Here is a 19,223-nt window from a genome sequence, read left to right on the forward strand (position 1 = left end):
TGGCTGAGCTCGATCGGTTTCCGGGTCATAGGATGGGGGACGGAGGATCGAGGATATTGAGAAGCACCCATAGACTCAGCAGTCTCACCTCATTTCTCTGACAGTTTAGCAGGGTCCCTCCACCACCCCTTCTCCACTCTTCTAGTCCTAAACCACTTTACATACAGGGGGGAGTACTCTGGGTTCGGGCCGAATTCCGAGCTCGGAGCCCTCCCCCGGACAGCACGCCAAATACGCATTATACTTTATTCCCTTTAATTGTATGTAAGTGTGAATTCGTGAAATGTCCACCACTGACTGATCATTTGCTCATCTTTTTTTGTTCAGTTTGCATTTCATTTTCTTTTTTTTACTCAAATTCTACTTTAAAACCAACTGTTTAACAAACAGGACTGGCAGAAAACCTCTTTATTTTAAGTTTCAACTCTTATTAGCTAAACCCCTAGCCTGGATGCCATCCGAACTTAGCCCCGACCACAACACTTGAGGTCGGTGAGTTCGGTCTGGACTTGATCCGTTGTGGAACAACAGGGGATTATCACGCTGATACATAGTACTTCCGCATTCAGTGATCTTTGTGCACTGCCACTTCCGTTGAATCACCGATCACTCTGGTGAACTGATGACGGACTACACTAAGTTTATTTATACGGCATCCCTGGTAAATTAGTCTGATTCACTAAAGTGCCGGCTACAAACAAACGTGCTACCTTGTTTTATTTTTAAAGTTTGGACCTTAATCCCGGCGAACCGCTTTAATCCACTTCTTCCTTATACTCAATTCAGTCGGGAATCCATGAGAACTTAAGTAGGGTTAGCGTTGTTGGTTAGATTTACAAAGTGGAACAGAGCAGTGACATCTAGCCTTCGTTTCAGCCATTGTTGAACTGCGTCGGAAGTGGACATGCACAAAGTTGACAAATCCCGCCCATGAAACCCGGAAGCGTGATAATCCCCTACTATGCTCGAACCAGAGCTGTTCGGACCAATCATATTGTCTGGGCGGGCTTTATACGATGATGGACAGATGATCAACAGTAACGTAATCATCCACGTCACCAAAAAGCGCTTGGATTGAATTCGCTTACAACAAAGGTGGCTGCCGCTGGAGAATTGAGATGTGTAGATTCCGCCATCGCGTCTGTTATAGAAGATATCGACAGCGCATTCATTTTAAAAGAGGAACAGAGAACCGCGATCAAGGCATTTGCCAATCGGAAAGATGTTTTTGCCGTCCTTCCTACGGGATTCAACATGCGTCACTTACTCCGTTGCTCTAATTAGTTGTAGGTCTATCCAATTAAGTGCAGAGGCATTTTCTTTCCTGGTTCGGTTGAAAAAACACGCTCCATAATCATACCCCAATGGAGCAATATCAGACTCATATTCTGACTTGAATCTGAGTATGACGACGTCAGGCTACTAAACCCCTACTTAAGCTTCAGTTAGCTTGTAAGCTACTGTCTGGAACAGCAAAGTGATGCTATTGATGCTCTCTTTAGGTAGCCATCAGTATTGGTGATGCCAGGCCAGAGCATGCTGGATATGAAAACTGAGTTGTCATTGTAACATGAGAAACAAAAGAATAGACCCTGAGCTGGTGACAGCTGGTGAATGGCACTTTAGGCCAGGTGTAAATAGATACAAATGTTAAGAGTGTAACGTCAGGGCATCACAACTAAAAGCTCAGAGATGTGACATGCAGTTCTTTCAGCTCTGCTTTAAGTGGAAGTATATTAGAGAACTACATGGTTTGCATAATAATATTTCATATAATATATAGTGGGACATTAAGAGATTGAGTGCTTCATGGCCCTGTGAAGTATTTTCTGTCTGTTAAAGAAGCTGTTAAAGATGTGAAGAATTCGAAAGTCATTGAGGGCTATACGATATGAAAGTATTATAAGAAATCCTAAAATAGACACAGACTGGAAGCTGCCTCTTTATAGATGAGATAAGAAAGATAAGATAACACTTTATTCATCCCCTTGGAGAAAATAAAGTCTTACAGCAAAATGCACAGGGAGGGACCCCCTATATAATTGGGTAAGAAATGCATGTGACCACATTATGTTCGCATGGTATTTTAATCCATGGGCTCAAAATTAGACTATACATTCTCATAAATATATATATTTCTGCATGTTGATTCTTTCAGATCACACTGGTTTATCATCCAGAGAGGAGCCAGTTTTCCCTTTGACCACCAGAGGGTGTCATGTGAGAATGAGGCTGAACATGGAATCAAATATCTTGGTAATGACTGCCACTCTGTGCTCACTGTGACCATTTAACTGTGGGGGGGAAAAATAACAACAGTAATAGTATAGGCTAAAACCCATTTAAAGAATTGTATTATTATCTAATTGATTACTTTAAAAAAATAATGTTTTACTATAGTTGTAGACTAATTTTTCTGTTTATTTTCCATGCAAGGTAAGACAGTTTTTACTTTAGTGAATAGGCACAGTGTGCGCCTATTTTCTTGTTGTCAGTTTCTCTATGCACATACCTTAAAGTTAATATAGCTATTAGTATATGTAGGCTACTATTAGTGTATTATTTACTAATATAATTTATAAATTATTATTAATTTATAACATTTTATTAAGTTAAACTACCATACAGCCTATTATTAGGCATAGCAAATATGTAAAATGCAGATATAGAATTATAAAACCCCAAACAAAAATAAATGAAAAATACTCTTGTGCTGAAAACAGTAGGCCTACACTGTATTTATCGATAAAAAAATATATATTATTATGTTTAGGCCTATGTGTGTAGGCTATGTATTTAGCTAAAGACTATATTTTTTATATAAAGGCTTACTATTATATATTATTTGATTCCTCTACCGCGACTAACTGGAATAGTGCACATAGCAAAGTCCAGTTGATTGCCATGGAAGCGGTCGCGTCGCGTCACTCGCGCATAGGACTCTGCACTGAACTCGTGTACCCATGATGCTGTGAGTCAGTCGAAACTTTGACAGGCACGGAAGAGGATACAAGCAAGCAAAAACACAAGACATCCTCTACCATACTATTTGGATATGAAAATGCACGAGTGTCGATAGCATTTCGCGACAGTGTGATGTTCGATATGCGGTGCTGCTGTCAGCGATCGCTCGCAGTTCAGACGCAACTTGCAAACGCGCAGTTCATTGAGTGACAGGTAAGCAGGTAAGCGATGTTTTACAAACATTTCAGTTTGCTTAGGTACAACTTTTAAGTGCGCGGGCTGCCGTTTTGGCCTCCGTCACCTAAATTTGTGGGGGGCACGTTACAAAAACGTTTCGTGATATCAATTTCATCGCATAGAAAGTTAATGAGCAGCAACCTATCCCACACTGGAGCTGTTTGGCAAGTGCTGCTGCGTCGCGCCAATTGGGTTGCCAGATCCTTTTCTATTTCATGCTGTTTCCAGGACTGGTTACTATAATAGGCCTTTATTGATAAATACTGAAGAAAACGGGCTGCACAACTGAAAACCGTTTGTCAATCAAGAAATGAACATGTTGAATGCTTTAGGTGAAACCTCCAACATCCATTTTCTCTAAAAAATCAGCTTCCCCTTGTCTATCAAAGCAAGCCATTCATACAAATGAATGTTTAAATATTTTAATATTGTATTTTAATTATTTAAATATATGATTAATATTTAAGTATTTCATAATTATTCATGGACTTTTACAATGTTGACAAAATCCCTTATTTTGCACATCACATATCTATTCACTGCAGCAGTCGTATCTGGTCATCTACTAATAAGACCTACTTTAAATGAGGAAAATTCTTACATGTGTGGTGGGTTCAAAGTCCAATGTTTTTCTTTTTTTGTTGTTGTTGTTTTTATTGATCAGATGTGATTGTTTCATCCAGCACACAATCTAATTGTGAAACAGTGAAAGCAAATTGGAATCTCAGAGTGTTTAAGTGTTTATTGAGTAGAGTGATGAATAGGGATCAGTTCAACTGTAACAGTGGCTGCAGTGTGTAAGTGAATAATTCATTTCTAAGCCATGCTCCCCAGCCGTGTTTGAGTCTGGTTTCCTTTACAAATTTTGCATTTCCTCGGGCAAAGAGTTTAAATTTATATATTACAGGTCACAACTGCTTAGTCTACTGCATCTAATGATAAAGCGGGTCTTTTATTTGGCTACTGAAATCCAGTGTCATGACTAACATGATCCATTAGCACTGCGTGGAACTCCTATTCCAATAATTATTGCAGAGGATAATCAAATCCTTTTAGGAGCTTTTCTTTGAAGTCTGTCACACATCACTAAATATCATTTATAAGTATTACAACCATAATGTGGAGTTCCTCCAAGCATGTGTTTTCAGAGAGTGCCTGAATTTTTACATTCTTTTGGACTTTGATGACGCAAGGGTTGGATGCTGCAAGAATATGCTGTGATCCCACATTGAGTCTTTGTGTCTGTTGACAAAGGCCGGTCTCTGCTCTCTCTCTAGAACACAATAGTTTACATTCATGATAGCTTGGCCTTTGCCTGACAGAGTTTTATTGTTTGTGTTTTGTTTATTTGTGCTTTGATACCTGTTCCATTCACATTCATAGAGATATTGTATATTTTTGAAGGTGTTTTTGGATTGTTTGACATTTTCATTGTTGATATCTCTGTTCTCGCCTCTCTCAGTTTGTCAGACATGGACCATAAGGATGTATTCGCAGCATTGCAGACAGTCTGTTCAGATGTTATCTTGGCTCTCAATGGATCCCCCGGCAGTCCTTCACATGTGGACGCTACGAACCGTCTGTTGGGGGTGATGAGGCAGGTTCAGGAACATGGTCGGGCTGTTGAACCCTTGATCACTGGCTTTACTACTGTCTATCACCATTTTGATTTGGATGCGCAGACGCCCGGCAATGGATATCGGACCTTAGTCAAGGTAACTGCTAGTTGGCTGCAAAACTGATGAGTGGATAAAAAGGGGAATTTTTAAAGTTTCAAATCTCATGTTTTATTTGCGATTTAGGTGTTCTTTTTAGCGGTCAAGATAAGTGCTTTTGGCTGTAATTTAGTTGTTTAGTAGATACGAGTTACTATCTTGAGCCCACAAGATAGTATCTTGAGGCCACGAGTTACTATCTTGAGGCCACAAGATAGTTATAATAAAAAATTTTTGACAAAAGTGGGACTAGGGGGGCTCCGTAATTATGGTATGGTAAGAGAGCATCAATAGCATAACTTTAAGGTTTTTTTTTAGATTATGAGTTAAAATAAAGAGGTTTTCTGCCAGTCCTGTTTGTTAAACATTTAAATTAAATGATAATTTTAATAATTAAAAGTATTTAATTATTATTATTATAATGTAAATCTAAATTTAATACATTTAATTTTTTTTAAATTAAAATATAAAATTCTATATGTACACTTCAGTTCAAAAGTTTGGGGTTGGTAAGATTTCTTTTAAATAAGTCTCTTATGGTCGCCAAGGCTGCATTTATCTAATCGAAAATACAGTAAAAACAGTAACATTGTGACATTGCTGCTTAATATTTTTGTGGAAATGGTGATACATTTTTTTCAGGATTCTTGATAAATATAAAGTTCTAAAGAACAGCAGCTATTTGAAATAGAATATTTTTGTCACATTATTAATGTATTTACAGTCACTGTTGATCAGTGTATTGTTTCTTTGCTGAATAAATAAGCCTATACTGATTTTTGATTGACTCCAAAATTTTGAATGGTAATGTACAAATTATGTAATTTTCCTTACTGAATATAAAGTATTAATTTCTTTAAAAAAAAAAAAATCTTACCAGCAGTGTATTTTTATAAATCATTTTACAAATATTCATATAAAATTATATGTCTTTATACCATGGTCTGTCTGAAATTCTGAATACTCTATTACGATTGGCTGGAAGGTAGGCATTCAAACCATTTATTACAAGGCTCTGTGGAATACTTGATTCTGATTGGTCAATCACACCATACCGTGGTATGTTATTCCCCGATAACAACCTCTGAAAACAGATAACAGAGTCTCATCCGGGTTACAGAAGTCAGCAGCGCTATACGCTTGCTAGGAACGGTTTTCTTTGTGGAAGTTTTGCCTTTGGTAAGCTAATAAAATATTAAAACTGAGTCAAATCAATATTTTGTGTACAGTTTTTTAATTATGTCATCCAGTATCGTGGACTCGCTCTCTCTTGTTTCATACAAATGCAGCTACTGCTATTTTGCGACTATTGTTTTGTACACTTTTGGGTTATAAGATAACAAAAAGGTACGATTTTAACAGTTTAGAAGTTTAACAGTTTCATCTCTCAAGATCGCTATATCCCCATAATTATTTATGTGGCGAAATGCTGTGTACTAAGTGGTATGACTGTACCGTATCCCTTAAATGTCCGTCTAGTTTGAACTTGCCGCTTGCTAGCAACTGCTCTCTCCGCAGAAGCTTTGCGTTTAAAGACCTAATAAAATATTTAGACTCAGATCAATATTTTGTGTCTAATTATTTACTTATGTGGCAAGTAGGTGTGTTATAAGCGGGATAATGTACATCCAGCCGGTTGTTATCTCAGAATAAACCCCATTCAGGGTGATGCAAGACCTGATCACCCTGTCAGGGTTTATTCTGAGATAACAACTGGCTAGATGTTCATTACAGGCATGAAAACTCCTCACCTTTCAGCGAAATTCGCCGTTTTAAAATCAAAATGGGTCACCTACGTGATTTGTGCAGAAACCAGACATGGTACCAGTACACAAACACAATCAGTAAAATAAAATCGAATTATTATCAACAAAACTTTGAAAATATCGAGACATTGTCAATATTGCACATCCCTAATGTAAGGTATTAATTTTGATTTCTTCGGGTCTTAAAAAGCCTTAAATTTGACTTTAAAAAGTGTGCAGAAACCCTGCAACAACAGGATAAAACGTGTCGGCATCTTTCTCTTGTTGCACGCTATCTGTAAGCTAATGCAAGCAGGAGCAAGCTCCTATCTGCTAGCTTTTATAGAAATGAGCCTGACCTCCATTTTACATACGATGCTAATATATGTGCTTTATGTATAAAGTTGATTGGATTTTTTTGCTGCTGTATCCTTCTCACCTTTTTTACCCCTGACCAGTTTTCATGCCTGTCATTATCCCTGACTTAATGCACAGGTAGTTCCGGTCAGTTTAATCACAGTTCAATATTGATGCGCTTCTTTCATTGAAGTACACACACACACAACACTTGCCCACAGAGATTGGAGATCATGCTGCGCACACATATAAACATTCAGGAGCAAAGAAACTTGATATCAACGCTGCCTTTCATCTTTTATCAATAAAATAGCTTCGCTACTGAATCGCTACCTTATATTTCTCAGCAATGTTTTGAGGTAATTAAACTCACAGCTTTGCTGTTAGTAAAGAGAGATTCTGCACAGATGCAGGTAATTCACACATGCATCTCTCATATCACTCTTGATAATTAACCCCTTAATGCATGAATGTTTCGCCCATCATTATTGCATATTTGGGTCTTTAGCAACCCGTATCTATATCTAACACTGATGTTTCGCTACCTGTCTCAATAATATAAAACTCTCCTGGTATCACAGTAACAATTACAGAAGAATAAAATAAAGCATATTTTGTTACCTTTTGGAGCTTGAAAGGGTTCAGTTTGAGCAAATGTTTTATACAATCATCACTGTCTTTGTTAGAGCTGATTTCCCAGTACATTCAGCATCTGGGTCATATTTGCGATCTCAAAAATATTCTCAAAACTATAATTTTCAACATCTTCAATATTTTGATTGCTCACAGCTTCTTCACCAGATCCACCATTAAGTGACAGTGACAGTAATATTTGATTGCGCTCAGTACTTGCTCTGCAGTAAATTGTTGAGCCATTTCAAGTTTTGCTGATGATACTTCCTATACTTTTGTTTTCTGCCTGCGGTAACTATGAGTGAAACTTCACTTCATCCTTGTGTATCAGACATTGCCAGCTTGTGGAATAAAGGTGAATTGCACTTATTCAGTCATCCAAAAATTTAATTATTGTTGTGCAAAAAAATATATACTTACACTGTTGTACACCTCGGGTCGTTAGCGACCCTATACAACTTTTACCAAATATGAATGGGAAAACAGGCATTCTTTTATAATTGTATACGTTTTTTCTTGTTATATTGTTTGTAATGAATTGATTGAGGAATACTAAGAAGGTTGATGTCTAACTTTAAAAAATGAATGAGAAGGAGTGTAGTGAATGACGTCACGGGTCACTGAAGACCCGAGGTATGCATTTAAGTGTTCAAAAAAATCTAGAATAATTAACAAAAAATAAATAAACTCTATTTATTACTGTATCTCTGCGTCTGATTTAAAGTGGGCTGAATGCTAGATCTAACAAGCCATAACTGATGTAAAAAAAAGTCACTTTTACACTTCTGGTCAAATATTGCTCTTCAAACATCAATAACAGCTTTAATTTGTCAAAGCTGACAAATGACCATGGTATGAGCAGGATAATCCACAGCTAGCTATGCGTCAGGTGGTTCTTTGCGTCTACGTTGTGCATTTAAATCGTTTAATGCACAGCTAGCCATGGAATATTCCTAATTTATTTGCCTTAAAATCCACAAAAGGAGGCCATTGACTTTCCTTTTCTCCATAGGTGGTCCATTCCTGCGTCATCCACATCATCCAGAAGGCCCGTTACATCGCATCAAACTGTACTGGAGCGTTTTTCCGGTTGGACCATAATGTGACAGAAGTGGAAGCATACTGTAGTGCCCTGTGCCAGCTGCGAGCGTTACTTTACCTGGCACAGATATTACTCAATGACAATGCCCACGGTGAGCTCTATTCACAGGACGAAGGGGGTTTAAGCAAGAGGTTTGTGCAAGAGTACATCTCCATGCACAAAGCTTGTTTCTATGGCCGCTGCTTAGGCTTCCAGGTGAGATAATGTGAACATTTCTTTTGCAAAAGTTTTTACAGTACTAACAAGCACACATAAACTGGTTTTTATCGTTTCACTGATGCACGCAGTTTGTGAGGTATGCAAATTTGTTCCAGAAACACAAGGTCTCTGTTTCTTTGTCTCTCCTACAAGTTTCCCCCCTCTCTCAGGCCTTTTCTACAGACAGTGGTCATCAGTATGGTGTCCTTTGGTGAAAACTACAAGAAACAGCAAACTGGGCTTGGTAAGTGTAGACTCGATTGGTTGCATCAAAATCTCATAGGGCTACATGATTTATTCTTCTCATGCATTTATTCTTCTCATGCATATTTTCGCCATGGAATAATCTAAAATAATCTAAATAAAAAAGCTAACTTTGTGTCTTTTTTTCTCAGAATTGTGAGTTTATATCTCAAAATTCAGAGAAAAAAGTCTGTGACGGTATAAAGTCACAATTCTGAGGAAAAAAGTCACAATTCTAAGAAATTAAGTCGCAAATCTTACTTTTTTCTCAGAATTGTGAAAAAGCCAGCTCAAAATTCAGACTTTATTCTCGCAATTGCGAAATTATATCTCACAATTCTAAGAGGAAAAAAATTGTGAGATTTGCACATTTACCTTTTTTATTTATTTTTTTATTCCGTGGCTTCCTATTCCCATAAAATAATGAGGAAATGAGTCTCTTTCAATTCTTACACAATTACTTATCCCTTTTGTCAATAAAGTTTGATTTATTTACAGGCATGGCTGCTCTTTCTTTCTTCACATCGGGCAAATATGTGGTGGACCCTGAGTTGAGGGGGGAAGAGTTTGAGCGCATCACTCAAAATTTAGATATGCAGTTTTGGAAAACCTTTTGGAACCTTACTGAGTCTGAGCTATTATCAGTAAGTACATGTATGTTTATGCATGATTCTAAGTGAGAACCGATAAAACAACATCCATACCTTGTTATATTGTTCTCGAAGTTAAACTGTAGGTTCACAAATATATTTTCAGTACTGTTTGGGGTCAGTATGATTTTTAATGTTGTTGAATGTCTCTTATGCTAGTAAGTTTTTCTATTTGAATATATATTTAAATGTAATTTATATCTGTGATGGCAAAGCTGAATTTCCAGCATCATTACTCCAGTCTTCAGTGTCACATGATCCTTCAGAAATCATTCTAATATTCTGATTTGCTTCTCAGGACCACGAACATAAGAAACATTTCTTATTATTATCGATGTTGAAAACATTATTATTTGAAATAGAATATAAATGTATTCACTGTCACTGTTGATCAGTGTATTGTTTCTTTACTGAATAAATAAGCCTATACTAATTTCTGACTGACTCCAAACTTTTGAACAGAAGTGTACAAAATAAGGCCGAAGAGGTCAAATGGTCTTTTCTTTTTCTGTATTTCTCTAAAGAGTTTGACAAGGATTTCTTCCAGTGTGGTGCAAGTGAATGTAACATTAACTGTGCCAGCTGAAGGTCTGAGTTTGCCACTGGCCTCTGACCCCAATCTCTCAGTCGCTGTGAACCCTCCACTTGCACACTGGGGCCCTGGGCCAGTCAACGTGCGCTTGATCTCACACACACTCCGACAAGGACAGGTTTGAGTTTGTGTCTTTTATGAAAAATAAATCAATAATTACATTTAGGACAAGCAGCTAACCTTAGTTTCTGTGGGATGTTTTCAGGTAGGGTGAGCATGAGAAATGTTTTCAACATTTTTGTAATTAGTTAGAATGGCTGCTAAAGTTAGCACTGAATAATCAGTTCTGCTGAATTTCCTCCATATTTGATCTCTTCCCACAGGACAGTGCAGAACTGTTAGCACTTTCTCGTCCTGAGGGGCCTCAGCTGTCTCTGCCGGGGAGTTTCAATCGTCAGACAGCTCCTCTTTCTCCTTGCCTGATCATACACTTCCACGGAGGAGGCTTTGTAGCACAAACTTCAAAATCACATGAGGCATGGCTGTGGCAGTTTTACCTCCCTGTATAAAGTTTTACATAAACGTTTTTTGTTGTTGTTGCTAAATGCCTTCTTTTTCTCTTTGTCTTTATTGTAGAATTACTTGAAGAGCTGGTCAAAGGATCTGAATGTGCCTATTCTCTCTGTGGATTACTCATTGGCTCCAGAGGCCCCGTTCCCCCGGGCTCTAGAGGAGTGTTTCTATGCTTACTGTTGGGCCTTGAAGAATTGCCATTTGCTGGGTTTGTATCACACACCCCTCACCAGATAGAATCAACTATTATGCAGACAGTGATTGTTTTACATGGGGACATGATGTTATTTCGAAATTTACATGTGCTAATCGATGATTTTAGTGCTGTCTAAATAGGAAATGCTAGTGTATTTCTCCTTGTTTAATTATGCTGTTGACTTTGCAACTCCCTTGTTCCTGTCAATGAATTGATGTTGCATACATTTTTCACGTTGACACCTGGTATTAAGATGCGTTTTGGTCGATCTGATTACAAGTGGATTTTTTTTAAACCATTTTAAGCACCTTTTTGTCTTTATATTTTCATTGTAAATTGTCCTATGTCGTGACAAATTAAATCTTAAATACAAACATTCCATACAGTTTCTCAATTAATATGAGAATATTGTTAATAGTAAATGATAATATAAATATTAAAAACCTGCATGTACACTACCGGTTAAATATTTGTGGTGGTGAAGATTTTTTTTCCCATCTGGATGCAAGTGACAGTAACCGTGCGTTCACACCGCCGCTGGCGAGAGCGGCCAAATTCGCTCTCGCCGCCCTGCCAATGACACCGTAGAAAGATTTGTGGACGCTCTGACTCTGACGTAGATCGAATGCTTGGTCTTTTTTAAAACTTTTTTTAAAAAGGGGCCGCAAAGCAAACAAGCATGTCGATCGTTATTTGTGCAGACTGACCAAGCAGGGTATAAGTTAACCTCATGGAATGTTTTAAATGATTGATGGAAAAAACTTAACAATTTTGCCACTTTGACGCTCTCACGGCGGCGGTGTGAACGCACGGTAAGAACATTTAGAATGTTACAATAGATTTCTGATTCAAATAAATAGTGTTATTTTGAACTGTCTATTCAGTTGAACTTTCTATTTCTATTCTAATCCTGAAAAAAATATATCATGGTTTCCACCAAAATATTGAGTAGTAATAATAATTTAAGTTATAAGTTAATAATATGTTTCTTGAGCACCAAATCAGAATATTAGAATGATTTCTGAAGGATCATGTGACACTGAATAAGTAATGATGCTGAAAATTCTGCTTTGCCATCATAGAAATAAATAAAAAAATTAAATATATTAAAATAAAAAACATCTATTTTAATTTGTAATAATATTTCCCAACATTACTGTTTTTACTGTATTTTTTTATACATATGATATGAATAAATGCAATCTTGGTGAGCCATAAGAGACTTTCAAAAACATTTTAAAAAAAACTTCCTCACCCCAAACTTTTGAATGGTAGTTATAATAATTACAAAATAATTAGCTAAATGCTTTTAAAAAAGAGGATAGCACCTTAATAACTTAATTAGTTATTTTTTATATATTTAATAACTTAAGGTGCTGCAAAGAACCATTTGAACTTTATTTTTAGGTGTTTGAGCATTATAATAGGTGTGGACATGACAAGCAATCCATGCCAACCATGCCTCAGGACTCTCTAAATGTTGATCTTGCTACACAGGCTCGACTGCAGAGCGGGTTTGTCTGGTGGGAGACAGTGCAGGTGGTAACCTGTGTATAACCGTCTCTATGAGGGCAGTGTCTCATGGTGTACGCGTTCCTGATGGGATTGTGGCAGCGTATCCAGCAACTCTGCTGACAACAGACGCCTCACCATCTAGACTACTCACTTTAATCGACCCTCTGCTGCCTTTGATTGTGCTCTACAAGTGCATCGATGCCTATGCTGGTGAGCTTTTGGATCAAGTCAAGTCGTGTTTATTTATACAGCGCTTTATACAGTACAGATAGTTTCAAAGCAGCTTTACAGTAATAAAAAGGAACAAGAACAGCATCTATGTAGCAATATTCTTCAAATAGGAAACAATAAGTTTGGTTGTATTTACAACTTCAGTTTCAACTATAAAGCGGTTTTACACAAGACAATATAGTGTCAAATCAATTCACTTTAAGAAAAGTTTATTTTTTTGAGAAAAAATATAGGAACTATAAAGGTAACGAAAGTCTGAGACCACTTGAGCAAAAATATTGGTTGAACAATACATTTGTTACAATATTTATTCATCTTTGTTAACATTAGTTAATAAAAAACAAGTTAATTGTTAGTTCATGTTAGCTCAGGCCCATTAAATAATATTAACAGATAGAACTTTTGATAATAGTAATGTGTTGGTAAATGTTGAGATTAACATTAACTAAGATTAATAAATGCTTTAGAAGTATTTTTAGTTCACGTTTACTCATGTAGTTATCCAATGTTAACAAATTAAACCTTGTTGTAAAGTGTTACCAAAATATTTAATATTTTTCTAAAGTATTTTCATTCAAATTTATGTTATTAGTGGTACAATTTGAGGAGTTGAATGAAAGTTTGAATTGAAAAATTAACATGAATTTTAGAATGTCTTAGTATTTGGGTTGTCAATTTTTTAAAGGAACAATTGACCCTGTCATCATTTACTCACCCTCATATTGTTTCAAACCTGTACGACTTTTATTTCTTTTATTTCTTCTGCAGTCAATGGGGTCCAATGTTGTCATGTTCACATGCTTACTGACAAATAGTGTTAAAGCTTTTAATTCATTATAACAGGTTATTTACTGGCTTTTTCCATCTCAGACTTTTGGACCCCACTGTTTCACCTAGTCGTGACAATTCTAGAATGCTCTATATATACAGAATGTAAAGTAATATTAAACCTTCTGTCTTATTTACAGCACCTTCATGATAACACCGTCTTTTCGGTCTCTGTCACTCTCTTATTCAGGTGCGAATTGTCAGTCAGTACAGCCGGCTCAGCATTTAGACACCCTGACTGCTTTGGGACAGGACACTGTAAAGATGTTGAGTAACTTCGCCCAAGGAGCGTCAAATTGGATTCAGACTTTCATAGATCCAAAGGCACCACCATCATCAAATGGTGCGACTACATCATCAAATGGTCCTTCACCTTCCAAGTCACATCCTGTTAAGAGACCACAGGAGGTCCAAGATTACCCAGAAAATTTTGAGCCTCTACGGTCTAGATGTCTGGCGGATATACAGACACCTCGCACACCAATAATGAAGAACCCATTTGTTTCTCCATTACTTGCTCCTGACAATCTTCTCAAGGGCCTTCCGCCAGTGCATATAGTGGTAAGACATGATGAATCTGCATTTCCCGAGATAGTGCTGTAACTCTTATTTTAATGCCTTGATTGTTTTCCTCAGGCCTCTGCTTTGGATGCCCTGTTAGATGATTCAGTGATGTTTGCCAAAAAGCTGAGGAATATGAACCAGCCAGTGACGCTCACTGTGGTTGAAGATCTCCCTCATGGCTTCCTGAGCCTATTTCAGTTCTCCAAAGAAACCCAGGAAGCAGCAGATCTATGTGTGAAACGAATCAGAGAAGTCTTCCAGCAAGAGGAACTACCTGCTGATAAGAGGCAGCCAGGGCTTAATTAGACCACAAAGGTCTAAGAAATTACAGTGAATACATCTAAATAATAAATAAAGTGAAAGGTTCGAAACCCTAAATTAGGGGAGTCCATCCACCAGCTCAACTCCTGGAAACAACTGTAGATCCAGCTTGCAGTACCAACAACATCATCATCATATCTGCTAAGGCTTAATATGCAGTCTTGCATCAGAGTGATTCATTTTTAGATGTTCGCAATGACCATTCACTGTTCTGTTCTGCCCTAACAGAATGTCTAAGCATCCACCAAAATTTCACCATTGTGCCTGTAGTGATGCAATAAGATCTAAGTTGCTTTTGCACTGCAAACCAACACTTTTTTTTAAGCAACTGCACTGTGGCTTGTTTTTCTTGTTTTTAGCTAAAATCCAGTGGTTTGAATGTTTAAACGTAGGGGTGTCAAACACACAGCCTTACTTTCTTTCATTTAATTTAACCCTTGTTCTGTTTAAAACCCTGTTCAAATATGACCAGCCTTTTAAAACTGCTTCTAAGTGTCTCATTACTCTATATTATCACAAAATATTGGATTCAGTCTTTTGTCTACTTGTTTTCTTTCAATTGGCACAGGTTTTGCATTTCTTTTTGGATCTGATGGATCGTAGGCCTCGTTTATCTGAGATTATGTACCTCAATTTTTGACCGAAAAAAAAGCATTATTTGTGGATAATTTTTGGCAATATTGAATAAAATTTGAAAAAAATGTATCACACTAGTGTGCTTTAATGTTTAACTAGGAAGTTTGTTTTGAAATTATTTTATTGTGTAGAAAATGGTACAGTCACACTATGTTCCCGGTCAGAAATGACCAGCCATTAAAAGAAAAAAATTTAGGAGCATGTTAATCATGTTCAAATATGTACATGTGTGCTTGCAAACATAAAGGCCTGGATACATACACACACCAGCTGCCACCCACGCACATGCACATACACACACGTGTTCTTGTGCACAAACTGTTTTGAGTATTACACATTCCTTTTCACAGAGATGAACTTTATCCTATTCTGAGCTGCATCCAATATCCATTCATCCATCCAACATTACCAAACCTGTAGGCACACACAAGTGCAAGCACGTGTGCGCACACAAAACGCATGTTCATGTACACAAACTATTTTGAGTATTACATTCTTTCCTTTTCACAGAGATGAACTTTATCCTATTCTGAAATGCATCCAATATCCATTCATGCTTTCAACATTACCACACATGTGCACAAACACACACTTGTTGGGTTTCCATATTTCATGGGGACTTTATGATTTTTATTCTATAAAAAATATATTCTATCCCCTAACCCTACCCCTAAACAACCCTCACTTTCTACATTCTGTTATTAAAAAAAACATAATTTACCGGTAGTATGATTTATAAGCCGTTTTCTTCATGGGTACCAAAAAATTTCCCTACAAGATCAAACATTTCTGGCATTTCTATCCATGTGGGGACTTTTTTTCCATAACGTCGGGACACACACACTTTTGAACTGTCTTTGCCCTGCAGTGACCCTGCTACAAAAAAGTCCTTCTTTCAATGTCAACATCAGAAGATTGTTCCTTATCATTTGTTGCAATGTCTTTGATCAAGAAGCTCACACACAGACAGCTTCTTGACCATTGTGCTGACACTAAATGAATAAGCAGGGTGCTATGTGACATTTATCTTCTCTGTGCTATTACTTTTGTCAGCTTTATTGTGAAACATGAAAATCCCAAAACACATTGTTATAATATTTTGTCTGGAAGATGTGATGAAATGAAGAACAAGAAAGAAAGACTTGGTGGGGTCATTGTGGAGCAAACAGAGTTTGTGTGTGTGTGTGTGTGTGTGTGTGTGTGTGTGTGTGTGTGTGTGTGTGTGTGTGTGTGTGTGTGTGTGTGTGTGTGTGTGTGTGTGTGTGTGTGTGTGTGTGTGTGTGTGTGTGTGTGTGTGTGTGTGTGTGTGTGTGTGTGTGTGTGTGTGTGTGTGTGCACGTGTATGGCAATGTTGGATAATGAATGGATATTGGATGCAGTTCAGAATAGGACAAAGTTAATCTCTATGAAAAGTGTGTAATACTCAAAATAGTTTGTCTATAAGAACATCTCAGTTCAATGGTAACCCTCGTCCCTAATGGAGGCAATGGAGATGTGTCAAAGTGACACTAAGGGGGTCGTCCTTGGGAGCCCCAATCACCACTGAGAGTATCAGGACAATGGAATTGGCATGTGGAATTTGCATGCCAAGCCATGCCAACTGACATATAGAAAGCCGCTGGAATGCAATACACCTTTCAGATTTGTGCTGAGGAGCCGAGGTAGCATCTCGGCCATTCAGCAGTCATCAGTTGTGTCAGGAGAGATCCCTCCTTCAGAGAACGAGGATAACCAAAACGTTACCTTTCTCATGGTCACGTTCAACGTGGTGTCGAACCAACACTAAGGGGCCCCTCTACTAAACGCCACGACAACTGCTGTACTGTGTCACGAGAAAAGGTGGTGCAAATGTGAGCAAGCCTCTGCGTGCAAATGACAAGTGCAACAACGCTCACTTGTAACCTTCTAACACCCAGGGTAAATTACCTCAGGTCTCCCTTCCAAGGACCTACTCACCTCAAAGAGGTCACTGTAGCTGTAGGGCCTGTTTCTGATTTTGGAAGTAATTTTAGGAAAAAAGCTGCGTACACCTGGTTGTTAAGGTTTCCTCCACAAAACTCGACTAGAGAGTGTGAAATGATGGAGAAGGTTTCACCATTCAAGGGGAACTCAACTAGACCGATAGAGCGCACGTTTTAGTGTAAGCACTACACCCAGACAGTTTGTCCAAGACTTCCCTGATGTCACCAAAAACTCAAGATGAAACTGGTTCCATTCTGAGATTAATGTTGGGTATAGCCCAGCCCACAGCTCTACATATGTCTGCTAGTGAAGCACCGTTTGCCAAATCCTAAGTGGCAGCAATGCCTTAAATGGAGTGAGCTCTCCCTCCTAATGGGCACAGTAGATTTTGGACTTAATAAGCCCGGAGAATGGCGTCCACAATCCAGTGGGCCATTCTCTGTTTGGAGATAGCCTTCCCCTTCTGCTGACCTCCTAAGCAGACAAAGAGCTGTTCAGATTGTCTGAAAACCTGTGCTCGGTCCAGGTGCGCACAGGACACAACAGGGACGAGTTTTTTTTATTATTAAATAAAATTACAAAAATTCTCAAAAATGTTTGGGGAAGTAGTAGAACTAGCATTTTTCTGGGGGGAAAATCCTCTCCGGGTCAAAATGACCCAAACACACCCAGAACGTAACCTTTTTTTGATTAAATGAGTCAATTCTGAATTGTGCTTTGTTCCTCAAAATTGCTTATTAATGCAGCGTAAAGTTGCTTTACTAGTGAGCATGTATTGCGCATACACTCTCCATGGTTTTACACATAATTAAAAAAAAAATGTATTGGCCCACATAATGGTGCCATTTAGTCCAATGCGGCTCATGACCTAATTTCTTTGACACCCCTACTCTAAAATGAAATTATAATGAATTACAGTTATGTATGCTTGTGTTCAGCAGAAGAAAGAAATTCATGCAGGTTTGGAACAACTTGAGGGTAAGTAAATGATGACAAAATTTTCATTTTTGGGTGAACTATCCTTTAAGGATGTGGTTATGTGCTCTATGTGCCAGACTTTCATACTGTTGAACCTGTATATTACCATGTTACCTCATCATTTCCTCAAAAGGAACTGGCCAGATGCACATGAAACTTTTGCTGTGACTAGTTACCAGTTCCTGTTGCAGTAAACTAAACAACTGAAAGGTGTTCATAACATAACCAAATTAGATTCAATGCTTTTTCCCCCTAACTAGATGTTTGTTCTGTTTTTTTTTATAAATTGAATGTCAAATGCAGTAATAAATAATCCACTATTTTCATTAATGCATTGTTGTTTCCAGAGCTGTTTTGCATCTGTATTTGGCCAAATGTAGCAATTGTTACTACAATAAAACTGTGGTAACTTGATAAGTATTAGTCACCATAAATTTGAGTAACAGTAGGATTCTGAAATCATTCATTATTAATTAATATTATTTTTTGTATTTCAATATAATAAATATTATATTTATATTTGTTTATTGTTATTTTGCATTATTTATTATGACAAAGAATGCCTAAAATACTCTATGGTTACCATAGTCGTTTTTTAATTAGAAAAAGAAAGAAACGCAGTAAACAAATCAATAGTTGATAGTTAGGGTCATAAGAGCCTCCGTACCGTTGATGGCAGCATTTCACATGTGCAGTGCTCATATGAACCCCAATGACGTTCAATACATGTCGACCGTGTTGACAGAAATACAACAAAGAGACGAGCTGCTTGTAGCGACGTGAGAAATAAATACCACATTGATAACCAAGTAATTTACCTAATATGTAAGGCAGCATAGGATATTGATACGAATAAAGGTAAATGTTTGGTTTTTACTGTCGTGTATTATGAAGTAATATTGTAAGGTTAACCAGTAACCACCTAGCTTAGCACAAATCATCTGCTAACTAAACAATTTGATGTCAGTCTGTTCGGCATTTTTTATGATTTGCCTTAAAGTAACTAATATGTAAAGCGATGTTTATATTATTTGTGTCCTGGA

The 19,223-nt window shown here is 37.5% G+C and overlaps 2 protein-coding genes across 5 annotated transcripts in view; both read left to right on the plus strand.

The window, feature by feature from the left end:
* tomm40l (translocase of outer mitochondrial membrane 40 homolog, like) overlaps nt 1–19,223 on the plus strand; it is a 74,728-nt gene that overhangs the window by 23,882 nt on the left and 31,623 nt on the right. The gene's annotated exons all lie outside the window — the stretch shown is intronic.
* Nucleotides 2,975–15,090, plus strand: lipea (lipase, hormone-sensitive a). 4 transcript variants are annotated; one of them, XM_056264201.1, is made up of 11 exons: nt 2,975–3,185; nt 4,664–4,916; nt 8,664–8,948; nt 9,105–9,195; nt 9,693–9,838; nt 10,369–10,554; nt 10,760–10,912; nt 11,013–11,157; nt 12,643–12,870; nt 13,910–14,280; nt 14,356–15,090. In XM_056264201.1, exons 2-11 carry the CDS (start codon nt 4,674–4,676, stop codon nt 14,587–14,589), a joined length of 2,082 nt encoding a protein of 693 aa, XP_056120176.1. In that variant the 5' UTR covers nt 2,975–3,185; nt 4,664–4,673; the 3' UTR covers nt 14,590–15,090. The 4 variants fall into 4 exon arrangements, with proteins under 4 accessions (XP_056120176.1, XP_056120173.1, XP_056120175.1 ...); XM_056264198.1 differs by having other exon boundaries at nt 4,672–4,916; XM_056264200.1 differs by having other exon boundaries at nt 2,975–3,177.

The sequence above is a fragment of the Rhinichthys klamathensis genome, unplaced genomic scaffold (assembly GCF_029890125.1).
Source record: "Rhinichthys klamathensis goyatoka isolate OS25496 unplaced genomic scaffold, OSU_Roscu_1.1 h1tg000217l_1, whole genome shotgun sequence".
NCBI lineage: Eukaryota > Metazoa > Chordata > Actinopteri > Cypriniformes > Leuciscidae > Rhinichthys > Rhinichthys klamathensis.

Bases quoted from the DNA above. Each gene is read 5' to 3' on its own strand.
- lipea (XM_056264201.1), top strand. From the start codon at position 4,674: ATGGACCATAAGGATGTATTCGCAGCATTGCAGACAGTCTGTTCAGAT. The intron at 4,917-8,663 runs GTAACTGCTAGT...TTTTCTCCATAG, and splicing joins GATATCGGACCTTAGTCAAG to GTGGTCCATTCCTGCGTCAT. The intron at 12,871-13,909 runs GTGAGCTTTTGG...TCTCTTATTCAG, and splicing joins GTGCATCGATGCCTATGCTG to GTGCGAATTGTCAGTCAGTA.